The sequence below is a fragment of the Ornithodoros turicata genome, chromosome 7 (assembly GCF_037126465.1).
Source record: "Ornithodoros turicata isolate Travis chromosome 7, ASM3712646v1, whole genome shotgun sequence".
NCBI classification, from domain to species: Eukaryota; Metazoa; Arthropoda; class Arachnida; order Ixodida; family Argasidae; genus Ornithodoros; species Ornithodoros turicata.
Window position 1 is genome coordinate 36,598,969 of NC_088207.1, and position 17,638 is coordinate 36,616,606.

Below are 17,638 nucleotides of genomic sequence, written 5' to 3' on the forward strand. Positions count from 1 at the left end.
GGGTCTCCGTTTTGGAAATGCTGTATGCCCGGACGTAAAAAGAACAGTTGAAATATGGCAGTCATCGAAAAAGCAAGACAACAATACCCAATAAGCGTACAAAATTAAATATCTCTCACGGCGACTAGTGAGTTGAGCGTCCTTCCACTTTTCTAAGAACTCGCTGAAATCGCAGAATGGAAGTCTACGGCCTATGAGATGCAATCGGTACAACGATGCTTCCGAAAGCAGCCATTGAAATGTGAAGATGCATTGCTTCGTGCTGTGCACTGGCGTCAGCAGCGTTGCGTTGTGCAAGTCAATGCCCTTTTCTTTCTTTCCTGATGCTCAACAATGACAAGTGACGGGACACAAGCGATTCTTACTTTCATTGTTACACACGCACGTATGTTGCCGATGATAAAGCCTTTGGGAACTATGCGTGGGTTCATCGTAAAAAGCACGTGAAATACCTTTGGATGCTGTCGTGCAGTGTTGCATCACTTCGATTTGTATGGAGATCAGAGGGTGGAACAAAAGTGGTCAGCATTGGCGTTTTGCCTGGGCAAGGCAAGGCTCTCTGAGATCTCTCCCTGAGCACATTACAATGGTTGCCCTTGCACGCTGTGAGCAATCGCGAAAAGGACATGTTTGGAGAGCGATAAATAATTCTAGCCGTCCGATATGAGCTCGGCACCTGACTAGGATCGTGTTCAAATAACTCGACAAGGAACTCCTACACCTATAAGAGTCAGCATTGACGCAGCGTCAAAACAAGATCGATATTGTAAAACAGTGTGCGGCCAAAAACAGGTCTGCAGCTGGACGGCTGCGACACGAAGTGACAAGTGGCTGTCATGACATAGCCACTTGTTTCCTTGTTTTTTAAAAGTTTTTACAGTTTGGTTGCTTTTTACTTGTTCCAACTTGGATGTCTCTGGACCCCAGGAAAAGCCATTAGTTTTTTTAGTAGCAAAATAAACCTACACTCTTAAAAATGAACTTCACCTCATAGCACGCTCCTAGCCAACCATTATCTCGAATGATATCGTTATCTGCCCTAATTTGTTGAAAACGGGGGGCGTACGCCATTTCTGTGGCACTTATGCTGTTCATAATTGTCACAGAAAAGGCGTACGCCCCGTGTTTTCAACAAATCAGGGTAGATAACGATATCATTCGAGATAATGGTTGGCTAGGAGCGTGCTATGAGGTGAAGTTCATTTTTAAGAGTGTAGTTGAGGAAAGACGTCTTTGTGCTACGTGTCTTCTTATCGGTCCTTTGTACCGGGCCAACGACAGCTTCACGGACACGATGTCATCCACATCAGTCGATGAAGCTACTATAGGCTACTGAATGAGCACCAGGGTTTGTTACCGAAAACAACGATGTTTCCGTTCCTGCTTCCGGTACACTCTAAAAACAGAACTAGACCGCATAGCACGCTTTGCGCCAACCATTGCCACGAATGATAGGGTTATCGCTTCTGATTCGAGGCGAGAGGAAGGCGCGCGCCTTTTTGTGTCAATTATCATATATCGAAATTGACACAAAAAGGCGTACTCCCCCTTCTCTCTTCGAATCAGAAGCGATAACCCTATCATTTGTGGCAACGGTTGGCGCAGAGCGTGCTATGCGGTCAAGTTCAGTTTTTAGAGTGGCCTAAGAAATGCAATTTTCCGTTTCCATTTCCAGACGATTTTCTATAGCAGTTTCCCTTTCCTCAGCGGATTTGCATCTCCGTTAACGGTAAAGGAAACGAATATTTTCATTTTCGTTTCTGTTTCCTGCAGGATTTTGATTTAACGTTTCATTTTCCGGTAACCAACCTTGCTTTCTATGCCATACTGAAGTGGGAAAATACAGACGACGTGGTCTTTCCCGATCACTCATAATCCGCACAGACTCAGGTACCAACTTCGCACAACTTCGCCGGTACAAAAATGGAGCAGAGCTAATGTTGCGCCCTTAAGGCGCTGCAGTATCGTCCGAATTGGATTGGATCGGATTATTTTATATTATTTTATATTATAACCACTCTGTAAGAACACCACCGCCATAGAGAAAGCCTGCTTACTCGTCGACGTGACGCAACAACTAGAGTCAGCCAATCAGGATCGTGTTGTTAATGGCGGTAGCCAATCACGAACGTGCTTTCAGCGATCGTAGCCACGGAGACGAACCGCCGCCGCCTGCGAGTAGTGACTGAACGTCCCTACGTACTAAAGAAATACTAATATATGCATATTTATTTACTTATATTACTAATACCCTCAAGCGAAATCACAACAGATGGGAGTGGTGAAGGGATGTGGTTAGCTATAATTCGATGGAACATATTAGCATTCACACAAAACAATGACGATAGGATGGTGGTTCCTCTCCGTTTATGTTAAGAGGAATTAGGAATTGGAATATATAGAGAGGAATTACATTACGCGAATTCCGTTTCCGTTCTGGTAAAGGTAACGAAAATATTTTTGTTTCCGTTTCTATTTTCGTTTCCTGCGGAAATTGGGTATTCTCTTTTCCGTTTCCGGTAACCAACCTTGCAATATACTGGCTAGTGCAAGGAAGAAGTATATCCTTGCGTTTACACGAGCGACATTCCACAGATTACGTTTCTTCGTTTTTTCTTCCACTAGAATATTCCGTGGCAGTCCCGTACCCGAAAAAATACAGTATTTCGGGAATTTCACCTTCGCATCCCTCTCCCAAATTCCCCCCCCCCCCCCCCACACACACGTAGTGGATACGCCACTGTTCCGTGCGGATGTCGCTCGTGTGAACACACGATCCGAGTTTACAGCGAACTATGAAGCACTACTACATTGTCTGCGCTGTTGTACTCACGCAATAATAACTGCGTGCAACAATACTGCTCGCAACAATATTCTCGCGAAATAACGCCAAAGTAATTGTAATTCAGTGAGGAGTAACATTTATCGGACTGTCTTGTCGTTAACGCCGAGTAATTGCGCCTACTTTATAAACGCAATCTATTTCTGACGGCTCAACAAGTCCCTAAACTTTGTTGTTATTCTTCTGCACGTAACCAAAAGAAGTAAGGTCAGACGGCAACAACGCGATATAGCCAACAGCCTTTCGTCACTGCAATAGTTGTGCACAGTTTGAAACTCGCGGAAAATCTAACGCGACTTTATAGTCGCGCATCATTTCCTCCCCCAAAACAACAAACACGAAAGAAAGAAAGACAAAGAAGCGTCGCCCCGTCAAAACAATCCGGATTAAGGGAATATAGTCGCCTTCACACCCACTAGTTCCGAAACGACATTTTATTGCCCGCTGATCACTGACAACGATACCGAAAATTCCTCGCGAGATGCTAGCATAGTTTGTGTGCGCTTCGATTAAAGACACCGCAAGAGCAGATACACAGTGTTGAGAGAATGGCGGAAGTCCTTCTCTCGAAATACCAGAAAACGCCGGAATGAAGCCGACCAATACGGGAACGTCGTTGACGACCCTGAGCCGCCTCAGAGCCGCCTGAGCGGTGAACGTCTCCAAGGTCTGTAACACACGAACTCGGAAACAATGCCAATGTCCTGTGCGCTGTTCTCTGATTCGTACTTCAAATGCACGTCATCGTGATGTCTTTGCCGCTGGAGCTTCCTCAGCTGCAGAGGCAGTGCTCATTAATAAAAACTCGTTAACTTCATAAGCACTTTTCTGGAAAGAGAATTGGCCAAAAAGACTGTCGAACGATGTCAAATATCGTGGCAGTTTTTTTATAGGATGTTTTCACATGACGTCAAATGAACGCGTTTGGCCGCCATGGTGGTGGATGGTCGTGGGTGGTGGTCACTTTTTCGGCGCATACCACGTCACTGCCACGTCACAATGTGACGTAGGTGAAAACTCCCTATGCACATACTTCTAGAGGTGACTGTTCGTGTAACAGCCGGGAACGTAGGAAAAACGACGCCATTTCTACACCGCAAATATATGCTCGTTCCTCCACTGCTCGTGCTCTGAAAGGTCTCCGGATGTCGCTTGTATGTACGTTCCCACATCTCTCGTAGGTTCAGGTGCATCGTCGTGACCTATTCGGACGTCCCCCGGTACATGATAAGACCTCCACAGATCTCCATTAATCGGACATTCTGAAGACGTCACAGTCCGCCCCGGATCACGAAATCGAAAGCGGACCATTACATCTTCTGTAAGTGCAGCGTACCGTCAAAGTTGAATGGGAGAATGAACACAAGGGCTCGATGCATAGACGGTAATAGAGCATGTCGGGGGATAGGGAGAGTAACGTAGTATTCTCCGCGCAGCGGCGATTGTAGGAGGATCAAAGCCAGCAATTTAGTTTCGTATAGCCGGGCAATGGAGACGGAAAGACAATGGAACGCTTGTACCTCTTTGGTTCGGCGGCCGAAAAAGCGAAAATAATTCTGCAAGAGGGATGAAAAGTGTGTCACCGGTGGCGCTTTGCATATCGGACATACAGCCATGCATTTTGAATTTTTTACGCGTATGAGAGAGAGAGAGAGCATAGAGAGAAGCACCAATGTTACTGCTTCGCTCCACGACCTCAGGTATCATCCATACGTATTGATAATTGTCTCCATATAATAGCATAAAGTTGCATGCCTACTCAAGGGGTCCACTGAAACAGTGTCGAAAAAACGCCCCATATGCTGACCATTTAGTCTCTCTCTCACACACATGTGTACAATGTACAATTTATCATACGCTTAACGTTTACACGTACGAGCAGAGAAAACATCAACCGCGGGCGAAAACTACCGTACAGCTGTACGCCAAGCGCAGGCAAAGAAAAAAAGAAAAAGAGGAGAAAAGAAAAACCAGGGCCCGAGCGGGTTGTGAGGTCAAAATCGTACTGTGATGTTCCAAGGAAGCCGCGATAGAGATATCACGTGTTGGAGTTATTTCTCTGCCAACGTTTCTCATTTTTTCCCAGCTAGTGCTATCTATGTTTCCGTTTCGCTATACAAGTAGGTCAACTGTCTGCGCAGCTCCTCAGCTTCCCTCTTTCCTCCACTGCCCGTGGAGCGACCTCATTTGTCGCTTTCCCAAATAAGGGAGCAACATTTCAAGGTGATCACGTGAGCCCATACCGGTCTATGAGTGTCCCCTTATGGCTCCCACGTGAGTGGACGGGATTTACCCTCTCCTCTCTGCAGAGACGAATTGTCTCACGACGCTTTCCCTCTCCAACTATCCTGGAAGCATGCACGATTTCTGACGTCAATTTTAAGTGACCTAACGACTTTGTTAGAACAGCGTACGCAATAAGATAATGAAATTACAACACAAAACCAGTGGGACGTGACAGTCGGTCAGTACCAAAGTGATAAACGATAGGAAAGATACAAAGGGTCAACAGTCGCCGTGATACTTGCTGTCTGCCATGCTGAAGCGATTAACCGAAGATAACAGCCAGCGGACCAAACGACGAACAGTTAAAATACGGAATATGCACAGGCTGTCCTGCTCACGTTACGTCTAGGAGGAGCTCCTCAGTTGGATAGTACGGAAGACATCCCTCATTGCATCCGTGCGGTACTATATAGCCCAGACACTGGTCAGACATCACGTTGAACAAAGAAGTAAAATGCAAGCGAGCTGGCGTATACTTGACTTTCGCAACATGTCCCTGAGCTTGGGAGAAGGACAAAAGACGCTGGTCTTGTACTGTTCGTTTTTGTGTTTTGTCCTTCCCCCAAGCTCAGGGAAATGTGGCCAACATCAGACATCATGCGTTTGCATATCTTCAGCTGTGCGACTTCATATCCGAGACCATGCTGATCGATCCCGTCTTTACGTCGAGGGGCGACAATAGTGAGCTTTAGTGCACCGTACGCAAAGGGGATAGCATAAACTCATAGAGTAAAACAAATAGAGAGACTTAGTTATAGCGTACGCAATCGCCTTGCGCACGCAATGAAATAGCGTGTTTACACAATTTCGTCTCACACTACACACGTGACACCACAGAGGCCAGTCCACGGAAAAAGGACTCGAACAATATATGCGTGTCTCCTCTCACGTAAGGGGACGAGACACACTTGAAACAATCAATTTTGCCGCATAAGTCCCAGGGGGAGGGAGCTACTTGAGCATCCGTCGGATTCCCCATGTACTTTTAAGATACTACAGGGCCACGGTGAATTGTTCAGTTTACGTGAAATGCGTACGTCATTGCTGGTATGTTTACATGACATCTAGGTGTTTCAGCTCGGACCTCAGAAACTTTTCAGAAGAATAAAAAAAAAAAAAAAGGAAAAAAGAAACGCCCGTATTTTGTGCTTCATTCACCTCTTTTGGTCACTCACAAAATAAAGATACCTCAGACGAGAATTCTAATCTCATCAATCGAAAACTATGTAAAAAAATCGATACATACAACAATATTTCGTGTACGTTGAGTCACCTACCGGCTGCACGAATTTTTGTCAGCTATGGTTTACTGACAAGGTTCGCTAAGATTTCGATTCCAAGCGAAAGTGCAAGACGTAACGCAGTCACATAATGTGTGTAACACATACAGGGTGTTTATTTGTATCCCTCACATATTTTTTTTTACAAAAAAAAAAAGCTATGAGAGCAGCACAGATGTCGTTTTTGCAGTTGAATTATACAGCGTAGCGGACAACCTTTCGAAGAAAGTATACAACTACAAGACCTAAAATCCATTAATTAACTCCTTCATTGGAGGGTTTCGGGCAAAAGGGAGATAGCAGAATGAGATATCCTCGTTGAAAGCCATTCCACGTCTAAGAAATCCTGAAACACGAACGTGCGTGAAAATATCAATATCGGAATTTTGATATGCAAATGAGCCGGAACCGCGGCGACCGGGAACGCAGAAAGCACAGCGCCCATTTCATCCAACATCCCGAACTAGTGGGAACACTTGTCACGAACGAGGGACCAGAAAGTCTCACAAAATGCAATGCAAAAACAACATATGTGCAGCTCTCATACCTTTTGTTCTTAAAATAAAAGTTCTGTAAAGGATAAAAATAAATATCCTGTATAATACGGTAGTAACGCAATGCTCCTGTCGAACGTGGTTGGAGAAACAAAGTTAGAATGTGCACGAACACCTTAAGTGACTGGGATGCTCATATTCATGACACGCGTGTCGACTGCAATTGCAACTCATCAGTATTCAATTCGGGTATCGGGGAAGAGAAACGATAAAAATAATCGAAAATAACTCGCTGCTCGAGGCTAGTCCCCTGCGTTCTACTTTACTGAACCGGGTACAGGTGGCTTTGGATGCTTCTTTGTAATATCTGCGCCGAAGCGAAAATCTTGCATTGCCGGAATTGACTTTGCGGTCGCAGCGCTGTACGCGACAGCGATCTTACATTCGCTGAATTCGTAATGCAAGTTTTCGAAGTGGCGCGACGCATGTATAGAATAGATCGCTTGCAGGTAATGCCAAGATACAACGTGCCCGCGCATCAAGGAAAGGTAGGTGCTGGTGTGAACATCCCGCTCCTCTCCACTGGCAAGAAACACAAAATGCGAGTGCGTTAGAAGCTTCGTTTTTCTTCTTTTTGGATGTAAAGTAGTTCGGCCTAGCTTTTGGAAATCGCTAGGCCAGTGCCAGAGCTGGATCACGTGACTATTGTCACCCGAACATGAGAGCCAGGAATCCCAACGGTATTAGTCACATGGATCACGCTAAGGGGCATCGCGGTCGCCCGTGGATTGCCAAATGCCAAACTCGTCTCCCGCCAAAACAGATTCAGAAAATAGCCCAAAAGTAGCCAACGCATAAGAGAAAAAAATAGTCAAAAGCGTTTTTGTTACTCTATTCACAAAACCGGAAGAATATACAGCATAAGCTAAGATACTGCATAGAGATAGAGATTCATTAATGATCCATAGAGATCCATACTCTTGGTTTATCGATACATTAGTTCGCTTGTAAACTGTTCAGGAAGGCGACGGATGGCACAGTCTTTACAGCACCGTCCATATATCCGCAGGACAAATTTCACGCGAAGAATGTTCACAAGCGTGTCATTTGTCATCTTATTCCTAAGGTGTGTTTTCGTTAAGGTGACCTAACTGAATACGCGTTCGACTGCCACGTTAGAAAGTGGCAAGGAAAGAAGGCTTAGACTGAGACCTGACATGATGTCATTCCGTATGCCAACCGGTGTTCTGAAGTGGAACAAACGATCTGTTTAAGAAACACAAGATGTGCTGAGTCAGATATGATGCACCACATATCTTATAACTTTATTGCTTATATAAATAAAGGTCACTTTCAACGACACCAAGCCGGTGGCAGCATGATATTGAGTACAGGTCTGACATACAGGTCCTCCTCCCATACAAGCGGAAGCTTTACTCAAAAGTGCGCTCGTGCTCGCCATATTGCGAATTGCTAACGTGAAGGTGAGAACCTGATCTTGACGTTAGCAATTAACTCGCGTTGCCGCGGACCCGGCAAATTTTTGCTTAGAGCGACTCTTCATACCCCGGCCGTGTTACTGAAGTGTGCACAGGCCTGTACATATGGTTAGCCTTTAGTATTCCAACAGCATTACTTTGGGGGCTTTTAATAATGGAACACCAGCGTGCCCAAGGCACTACGAACTCTCTCCAGTTCGCGCAACTTATTCAAACTCAGCAATTTCAGAAGAACAATAAAGTCGCCCGAGAATTGGTTACTTTGAACTTGGGAATTCTGATTGTACACGAACAAAAGCTGCGTTGCAGTTTCACCACCTGTGTCCGCCACAGGATCACCGAATTCCGAAAACGGGTTCCGACATGTGTCATCGTATCTGTTCATATCTATTCCGCTGCCCATCAACACGTCCGACCGGGGAGCACAAAGGATCATTACTGTTTTCAGTCTCGACGACGGTAGTGCATGTGCTGGGACACAAATGCGTGTCTGCCACATGCTTATGAAACGTAACAGCTTTAATGGAGCGTAGAGACGAAGGGTGACTAGGGTGACAATCGTCGTGTGGTCGTTTGCTGTCGTCCGAGCGCACGCGGCGTGCAACGCTGGAATAGCCCCAAACTAGCCAAATAGCCAAGATGTAAAGCACCCTGCCAACTGTCACAAAAAGTAGCCCAATTTGGCGGTTTATAGCCCAATCTGGCAACCCTGTACACGTCTTCGGGTTCCGTCGTCTGCTAAGCCACGTGACTTCGACGTGCGGGCCAATGAGGGCGCTCGCCACCGTTGCAGTGCGGATGTGACGACACCGGATACAGTTGGGCTCTGTCGTATCGAGACCGGGCGAAAAAAAGTGCTAGCTGGCAAATTCCGGGCGCTTGGAAAGCGCCACGCGAACATGCGAGATTGGTTCGCTTTGACCAAGCGAACATGACTGCTCGGGTTCTGGAAAAAAAAGTTGCCACGAAATGACCACCCGAATTCGCCATAAGATATTGAACAGAACTTTCAGACGCTACTGGGGCACTTGTATTCCTTGCCTCTTATAAAGTTCACACGTGTAGAAATCTAAAACGGCGGCTATGTGGAACTGTCCCTCCCAGAACATCGCTGTAACGTTTCTTTTGTGTGACGCGTTGACACGTTGTTGACGCGTTCGCGCTGAGCGAAATATGCACGTTTCATTACGTCTCATCTAACTGCACCGAGATTGGAAAACGACGAAGAGCTCTGCGCGAATGAACCAACTGAATGTTGTCTCCAGTAGTGCACAGTAGTATTTTCTCATTGTATCTAATTAATTAATTAGATGTAACTAATTCGCTAAGACAAAACGGGCTACCGAGAGCCCCGGGGATCGAAGATCTCCTGTGCATTGCCAGAGAAACGGCCGTGCCATTAACTAAACGTGATACAACATTTATAACGATCGGCAAATACATTAACGCGAGCACTGCACGCTTAAAAATGAGGTGGTGGTGGTGGTGGTGGTGGTGGTTACGAACCGGCTTGCCGTTGTTGGCCTCACGTATGTGGGCTGCGTCAAGACTGTAGCCAAGATGAACTTCACCGCATGAACTCACAACAGGAACGAATGTTGCCAGTCTTCGGGTTGAATTCCATCGTTGTGCCTACACTCTTAAGAATGAACTTCACCGCATAGCACGCTCCTAGCCAACTACCATCACGAATGATATCGTTACCTGCCATGATTTCTTGAAAACGGGAGGCGTACACCTTTTTGTGGCAATTATGAACAGCATAAGTGTCACAAAAAAGGCGTACGCCTCCCGTTTTCAACAAATCAGGACAGATAACGATATCATTCGAGATGATGGCTGGCTAGGAACGTGCTATGCGGTGAAGTTCATTTTTTGGAGTGTGGTTTATCTGAACAAGGACAAGATAATCTGTCCCAGATAGGCGCCTCCTCCCATTTTCACCAAATCAATGCACAGAATGATATCATTCGGAATGATGGTTGGCTAGGAGCGTGCTATTCTAAGTTAAGCTATGTGAAGTTCTGTTTTAACAGTGTGTGACAAGAGAGTCTAGTAAACCGTTGATAACATTAACTTTGAAGTACCGGATCTACCGCACCCAATCAACGAATAAGATTCTGAGTCACGCACGCTGCTTCTGGATCCGGGATAATAGCTTCACGGTCACGTTATCAACGGTGCAATAACACCTCCCCAGAAGACCGTTGATAACGTGGCCTTCGAACTGCCGTATCTACCGCACCCAATCAACGAATAAGACTCCAAGGCACGCACGCTGCCGTTGGATCCGGTACGTACGATAACTTCATGGTCACGTTATCAGCGGCCTATACTAACACCTCTCTAGTAGACCGTCGATAACGTGGCCTTTAAAGTGCCGTACCTACCGCACCCAACCAACGAATAAGACTCCAAAGCACGCACGCTGCCGTTGGATCCGGCACGTACGATAACTTCATGGTCACGTTATCAGCGGCCTATACTAACACCTCTCTAGTAGACCGTTGATAACGTGGCCTTTAAAGTGCCGTACCTACCGCACCCAATCAACGAATAAGACTCCAAGGCACGCACGCTGCCGTTGGATCCGGTACGTACGATAACTTCATGGTCACGTTATCAGCGGCCTATACTAACACCTCTCTAGTAGACCGTTGATAACGTGGCCTTTAAAGTGCCGTACCTACCGCACCCAATCAACGAATAAGACTCCAAGGCACGCACGCTGCCGTTGGATCCGGTACGTACGATAACTTCATGGTCACGTTATCAGCGGCCTATACTAACACCTCTCTAGTAGACCGTTGATAACGTGGCCTTTAAAGTGCCGTACCTACCGCACCCAACCAACGAATAAGACTCCAAAGCACGCACGCTGCCGTTGGATCCGGTACGTACGATAACTTCATGGTCACGTTATCAGCGGCCTATACTAACACCTCTCTAGTAGACCGTTGATAACGTGGCCTTTAAAGTGCCGTACCTACCGCACCCAACCAACGAATAAGACTCCAAAGCACGCACGCTGCCGTTGGATCCGGTACGTACGATAACTTCATGGTCACGTTATCAGCGGCCTATACTAACACCTCTCTAGTAGACCGTTGATAACGTGGCCTTTAAAGTGCCGTACCTACCGCACCCAATCAACGAATAAGACTCCAAGGCACGCACGCTGCCGTTGGATCCGGTACGTACGATAACTTCATGGTCACGTTATCAGCGGCCTATACTAACACCTCTCTAGTAGACCGTTGATAACGTGGCCTTTAAAGTGCCGTACCTACCGCACCCAACCAACGAATACGACTCCAAGGCACGCACGCTGCCGTTGGATCCGGTACGTACGATAACTTCATGGTCACGTTATCAGCGGCCTATACTAACACCTCTCTAGTAGACCGTTGATAAAGTGGCCTTTAAAGTGCCGTACATACCGCACCCAATCAACGAATAAGACTCCAAGGCACGCACGCTGCCGTTGGATCCGGTACGTACGATAACTTCATGGTCACGTTATCAGCGGCCAATACTAACATCTCTCTAGTAGACCGTTGATAACGTGGCCTTTAAAGTGCCGTATCTACCGCACCCAATCAACGACTAAGATTCAGAGACACGCACGCTGCCGTTGGATCCGATATGTACGGTAACTTCAGTCACGTTATTAACGATCTGCTGACGCTCTGTTGTTTCACGATTGCAGGTTTTCAGGGCACAGGCAGGAAAGGGAAGGAGAAAACTGAAAAAGTGCAAAATGGAACGTCGGAAAAATCCATCCATTTGCGGTTGAGGACCGCTATCCGTCAGTGTCAAGCGTTGACTGACCGCATAAATGCCTGCCATATTATCAAGGCGCCCACCGCGAGCTACGCTCTTGCACAACACTCCATGCACAAAAAGCGAAAGGTGCTCTTGGCACGTCACAATATGTTGGCGCCATCTCGCTTTGTTGTGCCGTACTACGACGTAACAGCGATGTGGGCCGACGTTATTTTTCTCGGCGGCTGCGTTCGGCTCCTTACGGGCGGCGCTGCGGCATCAGACCACTACCACCACTACGACCACTACAGCGGAGCCCTGAGCACCGATCGAGGAGCCATCGCCGAACTTTCCCAACTGGGAACTATTCACCGTCCTGCTATGGCTGCAATTAGTACCGCGAATACATCTATGGAGTCACAGAGGACAGAAAAGAAGAAGGCATCCCAAAGGGAATTCAGTTGAGGTGAAAAGAAAAACCAGGCACAGCAGGGAAAAGGCAGCAAGAAAAGGACGAATGAACACAGAATGATTCTTAGATGCCCACTGATCTCACGACACGCACTATTCCCATCCGCTGAGCAACTTTTGTGAATGCCTCTATAGATTACCAGTCCGCCTTGAGTGTCATTATCTTCACGGGTATCATCACTGGAGCATTACTGAGTTCCATTCATTACCACGCTAACATCAGTTTGTGAAGACAACTCAAACAATAAACCTAGAAAACTAACAAAGACAGTTTCCTCGTGAGGCCATCTCACGGTGGTTAGGTAAGGGGTTGAGGCAAGCTCCTCCTTTAACGTGACCACATGACATTGGAAACCTCTAGCATACCGTGGGATGAAACATACTGTACCAAGCCTTCCCAGATCGAAATTTTCTAATTGAAGGAGAACTAAAATGCAAAAACAAGTTCACCTCAAATTACGTTACGCGCTATGTTAATTTCGTACTTATGATAATTCAAAGCTTTGATTCCGTTACGGAGCTACAATCGAAATTGTACCGGACTCTTTCTTGCTTCGGCGTTAAACAGTGAACGCCGTTTCAACTCGTGCATCGGTGTTTTTAGTCCATGCTGCGCGTGCACGCGCGTGCCACGCCATGGAGCAGTCCCGGTGAAAAACAATAGTGCGCGCTACGAAGCGGACTGGCGTCGCTGTCCGAAGGACGTGAAGATAAATGTTGTCAGTGGAACATTCGCGAGAACTGTTGTTCTGATAGGTTACAATTCAGTGAATCGGTATTGAAAAATGCACCAGTGCGCATCATGCGCGCATATACAGAACACCTACGATCGGACCCGTTCCAAATCCATACGGCCACGGCAAGTATGCGCGCGCTTCTGCTGTCTCATTGGATGCCGCCAGTCTTAGCCTCTTGAGGATCCCATTCGTTGCCGGCAGAGACGGCTCTGTTTTCATTGCGTTTTTCTTCTAAACGGTAGCGCTGTGTGAACCAATTTTGCTTGCATTACGCTAAGTGAAACACGGACTTTCATTTGAGAGCAAGTTGTTTTTGCATTTTAGTGCCTCTTTAACTAACACCATACCGGCAGCCTTCTTGACTATCAGATGAGACGAAAAACGAGTGTACGTACGATTGCTGTCCGGTTCGCCAAGGCTCTTCTTGATCGTCACCCTCCTGAAGACGGCCTCCTTGGCGCGGTGAAGGTCCCCTAACTCGGGAGCCGTCCCCTTTCGAACACCCCTGGGCACACCATGTAGATCTCCATCTTCGCCTACACTCGGAGGACTGCTGTAAGTTACGGTAAGGGCACTTCTACTACGTTGTTTGAACGCCGGTGACGCTGGTGCTGACAAGGAAACAGCCACCGGAAGCTTTGGCAGGGGAAGCTGTTGCGGCATTGACCTAGACAAGACAGGAGACGGTGAACCTTTATCGGGGGACCGAGCTTGGCGTTTCGTCCGTGGAAAAGGCACCGGAGGCACTTTCTCGCCAACAGGGGAACACCGGTCCACCGAATCCGTTGGCTTGTCCAATTCGACGTGCACGGGGGACTCGGCTGACAGGCTGTCACTCGACGAAGACAACGACGTTTGCCGGGGCATTTTTCTTAGGGGCGCCCGAAGAGGAGCCCACCGGACGCTCCCTGGTGACGTAGAAGACGTCAGGGAGGACAGACGGGGAGGAGTTCTGGAACAGGGCGTAGTATAGGAGTCTTCGTCCGGTGGTTCTGAGGAACAGCTGTCTTGGTTTCTTAAGGACAGGGGGGAGTCTGGCAGGAAGCGACGTGGAGTATCGTGTGAAGGCTGCGGTGTGGATGATGAACTGGGAGACTGAAATCGGCAGGGGGCCGATGTCGTCGGCGGCGACGTCGCATGTTCGGGAGCTTCAGGAGCCTTCCGTGCTTGGGAAGGCGGTGGACTGAGAGCTCGTCCAACTACATCGGTGACGGAGGGACCGTTCAGTTTGCGGCGCCGGCTTGATCTGCGGCAGAGGTCCTGCATCCATTGGCCGGAGGTTGCTTTTAACTCCCTATAAAGAAGAATAAAATAGAATGAGTCTGAGAGCAAGATACTTTATACGAGGCTGTGATCATGCAGAGAAAGCGCAAGCCATGTTTTGAAGTATCATGCAAAAATAATGTCGAGTCATAAAAGCAGGCAGTAAACTATCTCTCACATATCGTGCAGGGTGTATTGCTTACATACACGTGATGCTGCGTTGTGACATTGTATAATATTGGTAGGCAGAAACGACTCAATGACACGGGCTTCTTTTCCTTTCTTGCAGCGCCATCTTGTGTCCATGCTATTCAGTGAGTGGACAACTTCAATGTGGGATGTAAAGTGCAAAACGTCACCTACGTTCCACGAATAATTGAGAAGCTACTTCCATCGAAACGTACGTGCAGTGGGGAATTCTGCGGTCTTAATTAATTAACAATTCGCGAATTCGGCAGGCGGCATGTTTAAGATATATTTCGCGATACTGTAATTTCGCGATTCATCTTCAGTGTGGTTGTACCACACAGCTATCTCGATCAGAATACTGTAAGTCTAATGCACCTGTAGGATATCGGGGACTGCCAGTGTCTTCTGCGACACCCACGCAGAATACAGCCCTTCCCCTCGGTGAACTTGACGTTGACAATTGACGCGTACATTGTCGAGTTCAGAACGAGGGTGGAATGACGAAATGATGTTCGAACGGGGTGTAGAGTTAATGTCCAGTAGTCTGAATATTGCCAAATTGCTACCATAAATTTCACTCCGTGCGGGTCACTTCGACTTTGTCAAACTCATTCGTTGCAGCAGGTTGACGCCTCGCAGGTACAGCGTTTCCTCCCAAGAACGAATTAAGAACGCAACGGGCTCTTTGCTTCGCACTTCCAGCACAGTTTATTCCATTGTTTGAACTGGAGACTGAATCAACAGAATGTCCATTGTTTTCGCCCTGGAGGATATGCAAAGCAGCAGAGTGTATGTCATCCAGAGGCGGCGAGTTTTCTTTTTCCCAGGGGGGGCAAGGGCGCCCCGCGAAATAAGTACTCTGGCGGGGGGGGGGGGGGGGGGGGGGATATGTTTATTAAGAAAAAAAGAAAGGTAAGCCAGATGGATATCGGTGTGTTATTCAAAAAAAAAAAAGAGTGAAATGGGGAAGACAAAAAAAGCAAAGGAAAAAGAAAGCAAAAGAAAACAAAAAGAAGGAAAGAAAAGGAAAATAAAAATGAAGAACACAAAACTAAAGCTGAAGAATCACACACTCTGGCGGGATCTTATGATGTATGCAGAACTGGTATAAAAATAAGAGGAAGGAAGAACAGAAAAAAGAAAGAGAAAAAGACAGAGAGAACGTAAACAGTGAACATGTGCACAACTGAAGGCATTACGCCTTTGAAAACTGACTGCAAAAGGAAAAAAATGCATTGAATCCTCGGTGTTTGACCCGAAATGCGCGCAATATTATGAATATGGTCAATGAAATGGAGCAGCGGGAGTTGAACCCGCTCCCAACGGATATGCGTTCCGAAGATTCTACCGTTACACCTCACTGGCAACTGCTGGTACCTTTCCGACTGCTTCGTTTCATTGATCTGATTGCTTTGGGCGAAATTCAGGCTATGTGTTGTGTCATCCTCTGTGTTTCTTCGCCTCACTTTCTACTGTGATAATGAGTATGGTGGGTGGACACATATTTTACAAATTGCAAGATGCATTTTTGGGGGTGGTGTCTCTTCGCTCTTTTGACCCGGGCGCGCCGAGCCCCAAAGGCTGGTGTCAATCTCTTAGCGGGACTTCCCGGGGGAGGCGGCGCCCCCCCTAATTCATGTTCCGGGGGGGGGGGGGGGGCAAGGGCCCCCGCGCCCCCCCGCAGTCGGCGCCTATGATGTCATCAATGAAGGAAGAAAGGACGTGATAATGTCTACAGGGCGACGGATTTACAATAAGAGCACCCACCGTGCTCCTGCCGTGGAATGGTGGACTTTTCTCGACATGTGTCATGTCCACGGTAGAAGGAGCAAGCAAAACAGAGACAACCACAACACACAAGTTTGTTGTCTCTGTTTTCCTTGCTCCGTCTACCGTGGGCTCCCACCAAGTAGCCCGTCTTCACGTGATTAGAACATGTGTTTTGTCTCATGTGTTTTGCCTACAAGGCAGGAGCATGCTGCTCTGTCCACCTTAGTCCACATGAGTAACGCAGTAGTTTTCCCTGGATTTTCCGGCAGACTTTCCAGGCGAATGCTGGCACAGTTCCTCTTAAAGTCGGCCCAAGACGCATACTAAGCCCCACTCCTTCCTGCTGTCCTCTCCCCATCTATCCACGTCTGTACACCGCTTACAGCCACAGTTACTACGCGCCATTTCACCAACCAACAGGGTGTCAGGTCCACCTGAGACATGACAACGTGAGACTGCGGCGCCCTCTGTGAGGCGCGGGCGGAAGCGCTTAACTAGACGCTTCAGGCCACCGTGTTTCAGACACTTTTCCGCCGACTCCAGAATCTCCCCCCCCCCCCCCTCTATTCCTCCACTTTACAGCTATCGCTGTAAAAGAAAAGAAAAAGGGGGATGCAATAGCACCTGCTCGTTGCTGGTGCTGGCCATGCGGCTTGTGGGAAAACTTGATCCTGGTGACGAGTCGTCGTCTTCATTACACCACCACCACACCACCACGCGTCATACAGAACCTTCCTCGCCCCGATGTCACTAATCGTCTCTACCTGACATACTATTCCTTTCAGGAATACAACCTAATACTGTTTCCTGCGTCACCCATGAGAACACATCCACATGGAAATGATCCAACGGAAGACAAAGTCCTGAAATTGGATCATCTGAATGAACAACATCAAGACTTCTCTCCGAAAAGCCCTTTGTGTAACGAGCTTTGTTGCGTGCTATGCAACGACACTCGACACACCGCGAAACAGCATTTTCTTTTTCAGCTTCCGTCTCCATGCTTCTCCTCACCATCATACTTCCGTCTCTTTTGAGACGG

The 17,638-nt window shown here is 47.4% G+C and overlaps 1 protein-coding gene across 5 annotated transcripts in view; it reads right to left on the minus strand.

Annotated features, from left to right (window-relative positions):
* LOC135400948 (uncharacterized) overlaps positions 1-17,638 on the minus strand; it is a 203,243-nt gene that overhangs the window by 26,340 nt on the left and 159,265 nt on the right. For all 5 annotated transcript variants that reach the window (XM_064632979.1, XM_064632978.1, XM_064632980.1 and 2 more), the window contains one exon: positions 13,770-14,668. In XM_064632979.1, the coding sequence (XP_064489049.1) occupies positions 13,770-14,668 (899 nt within the window). The remainder of the gene's footprint in view (positions 1-13,769; positions 14,669-17,638) is intronic.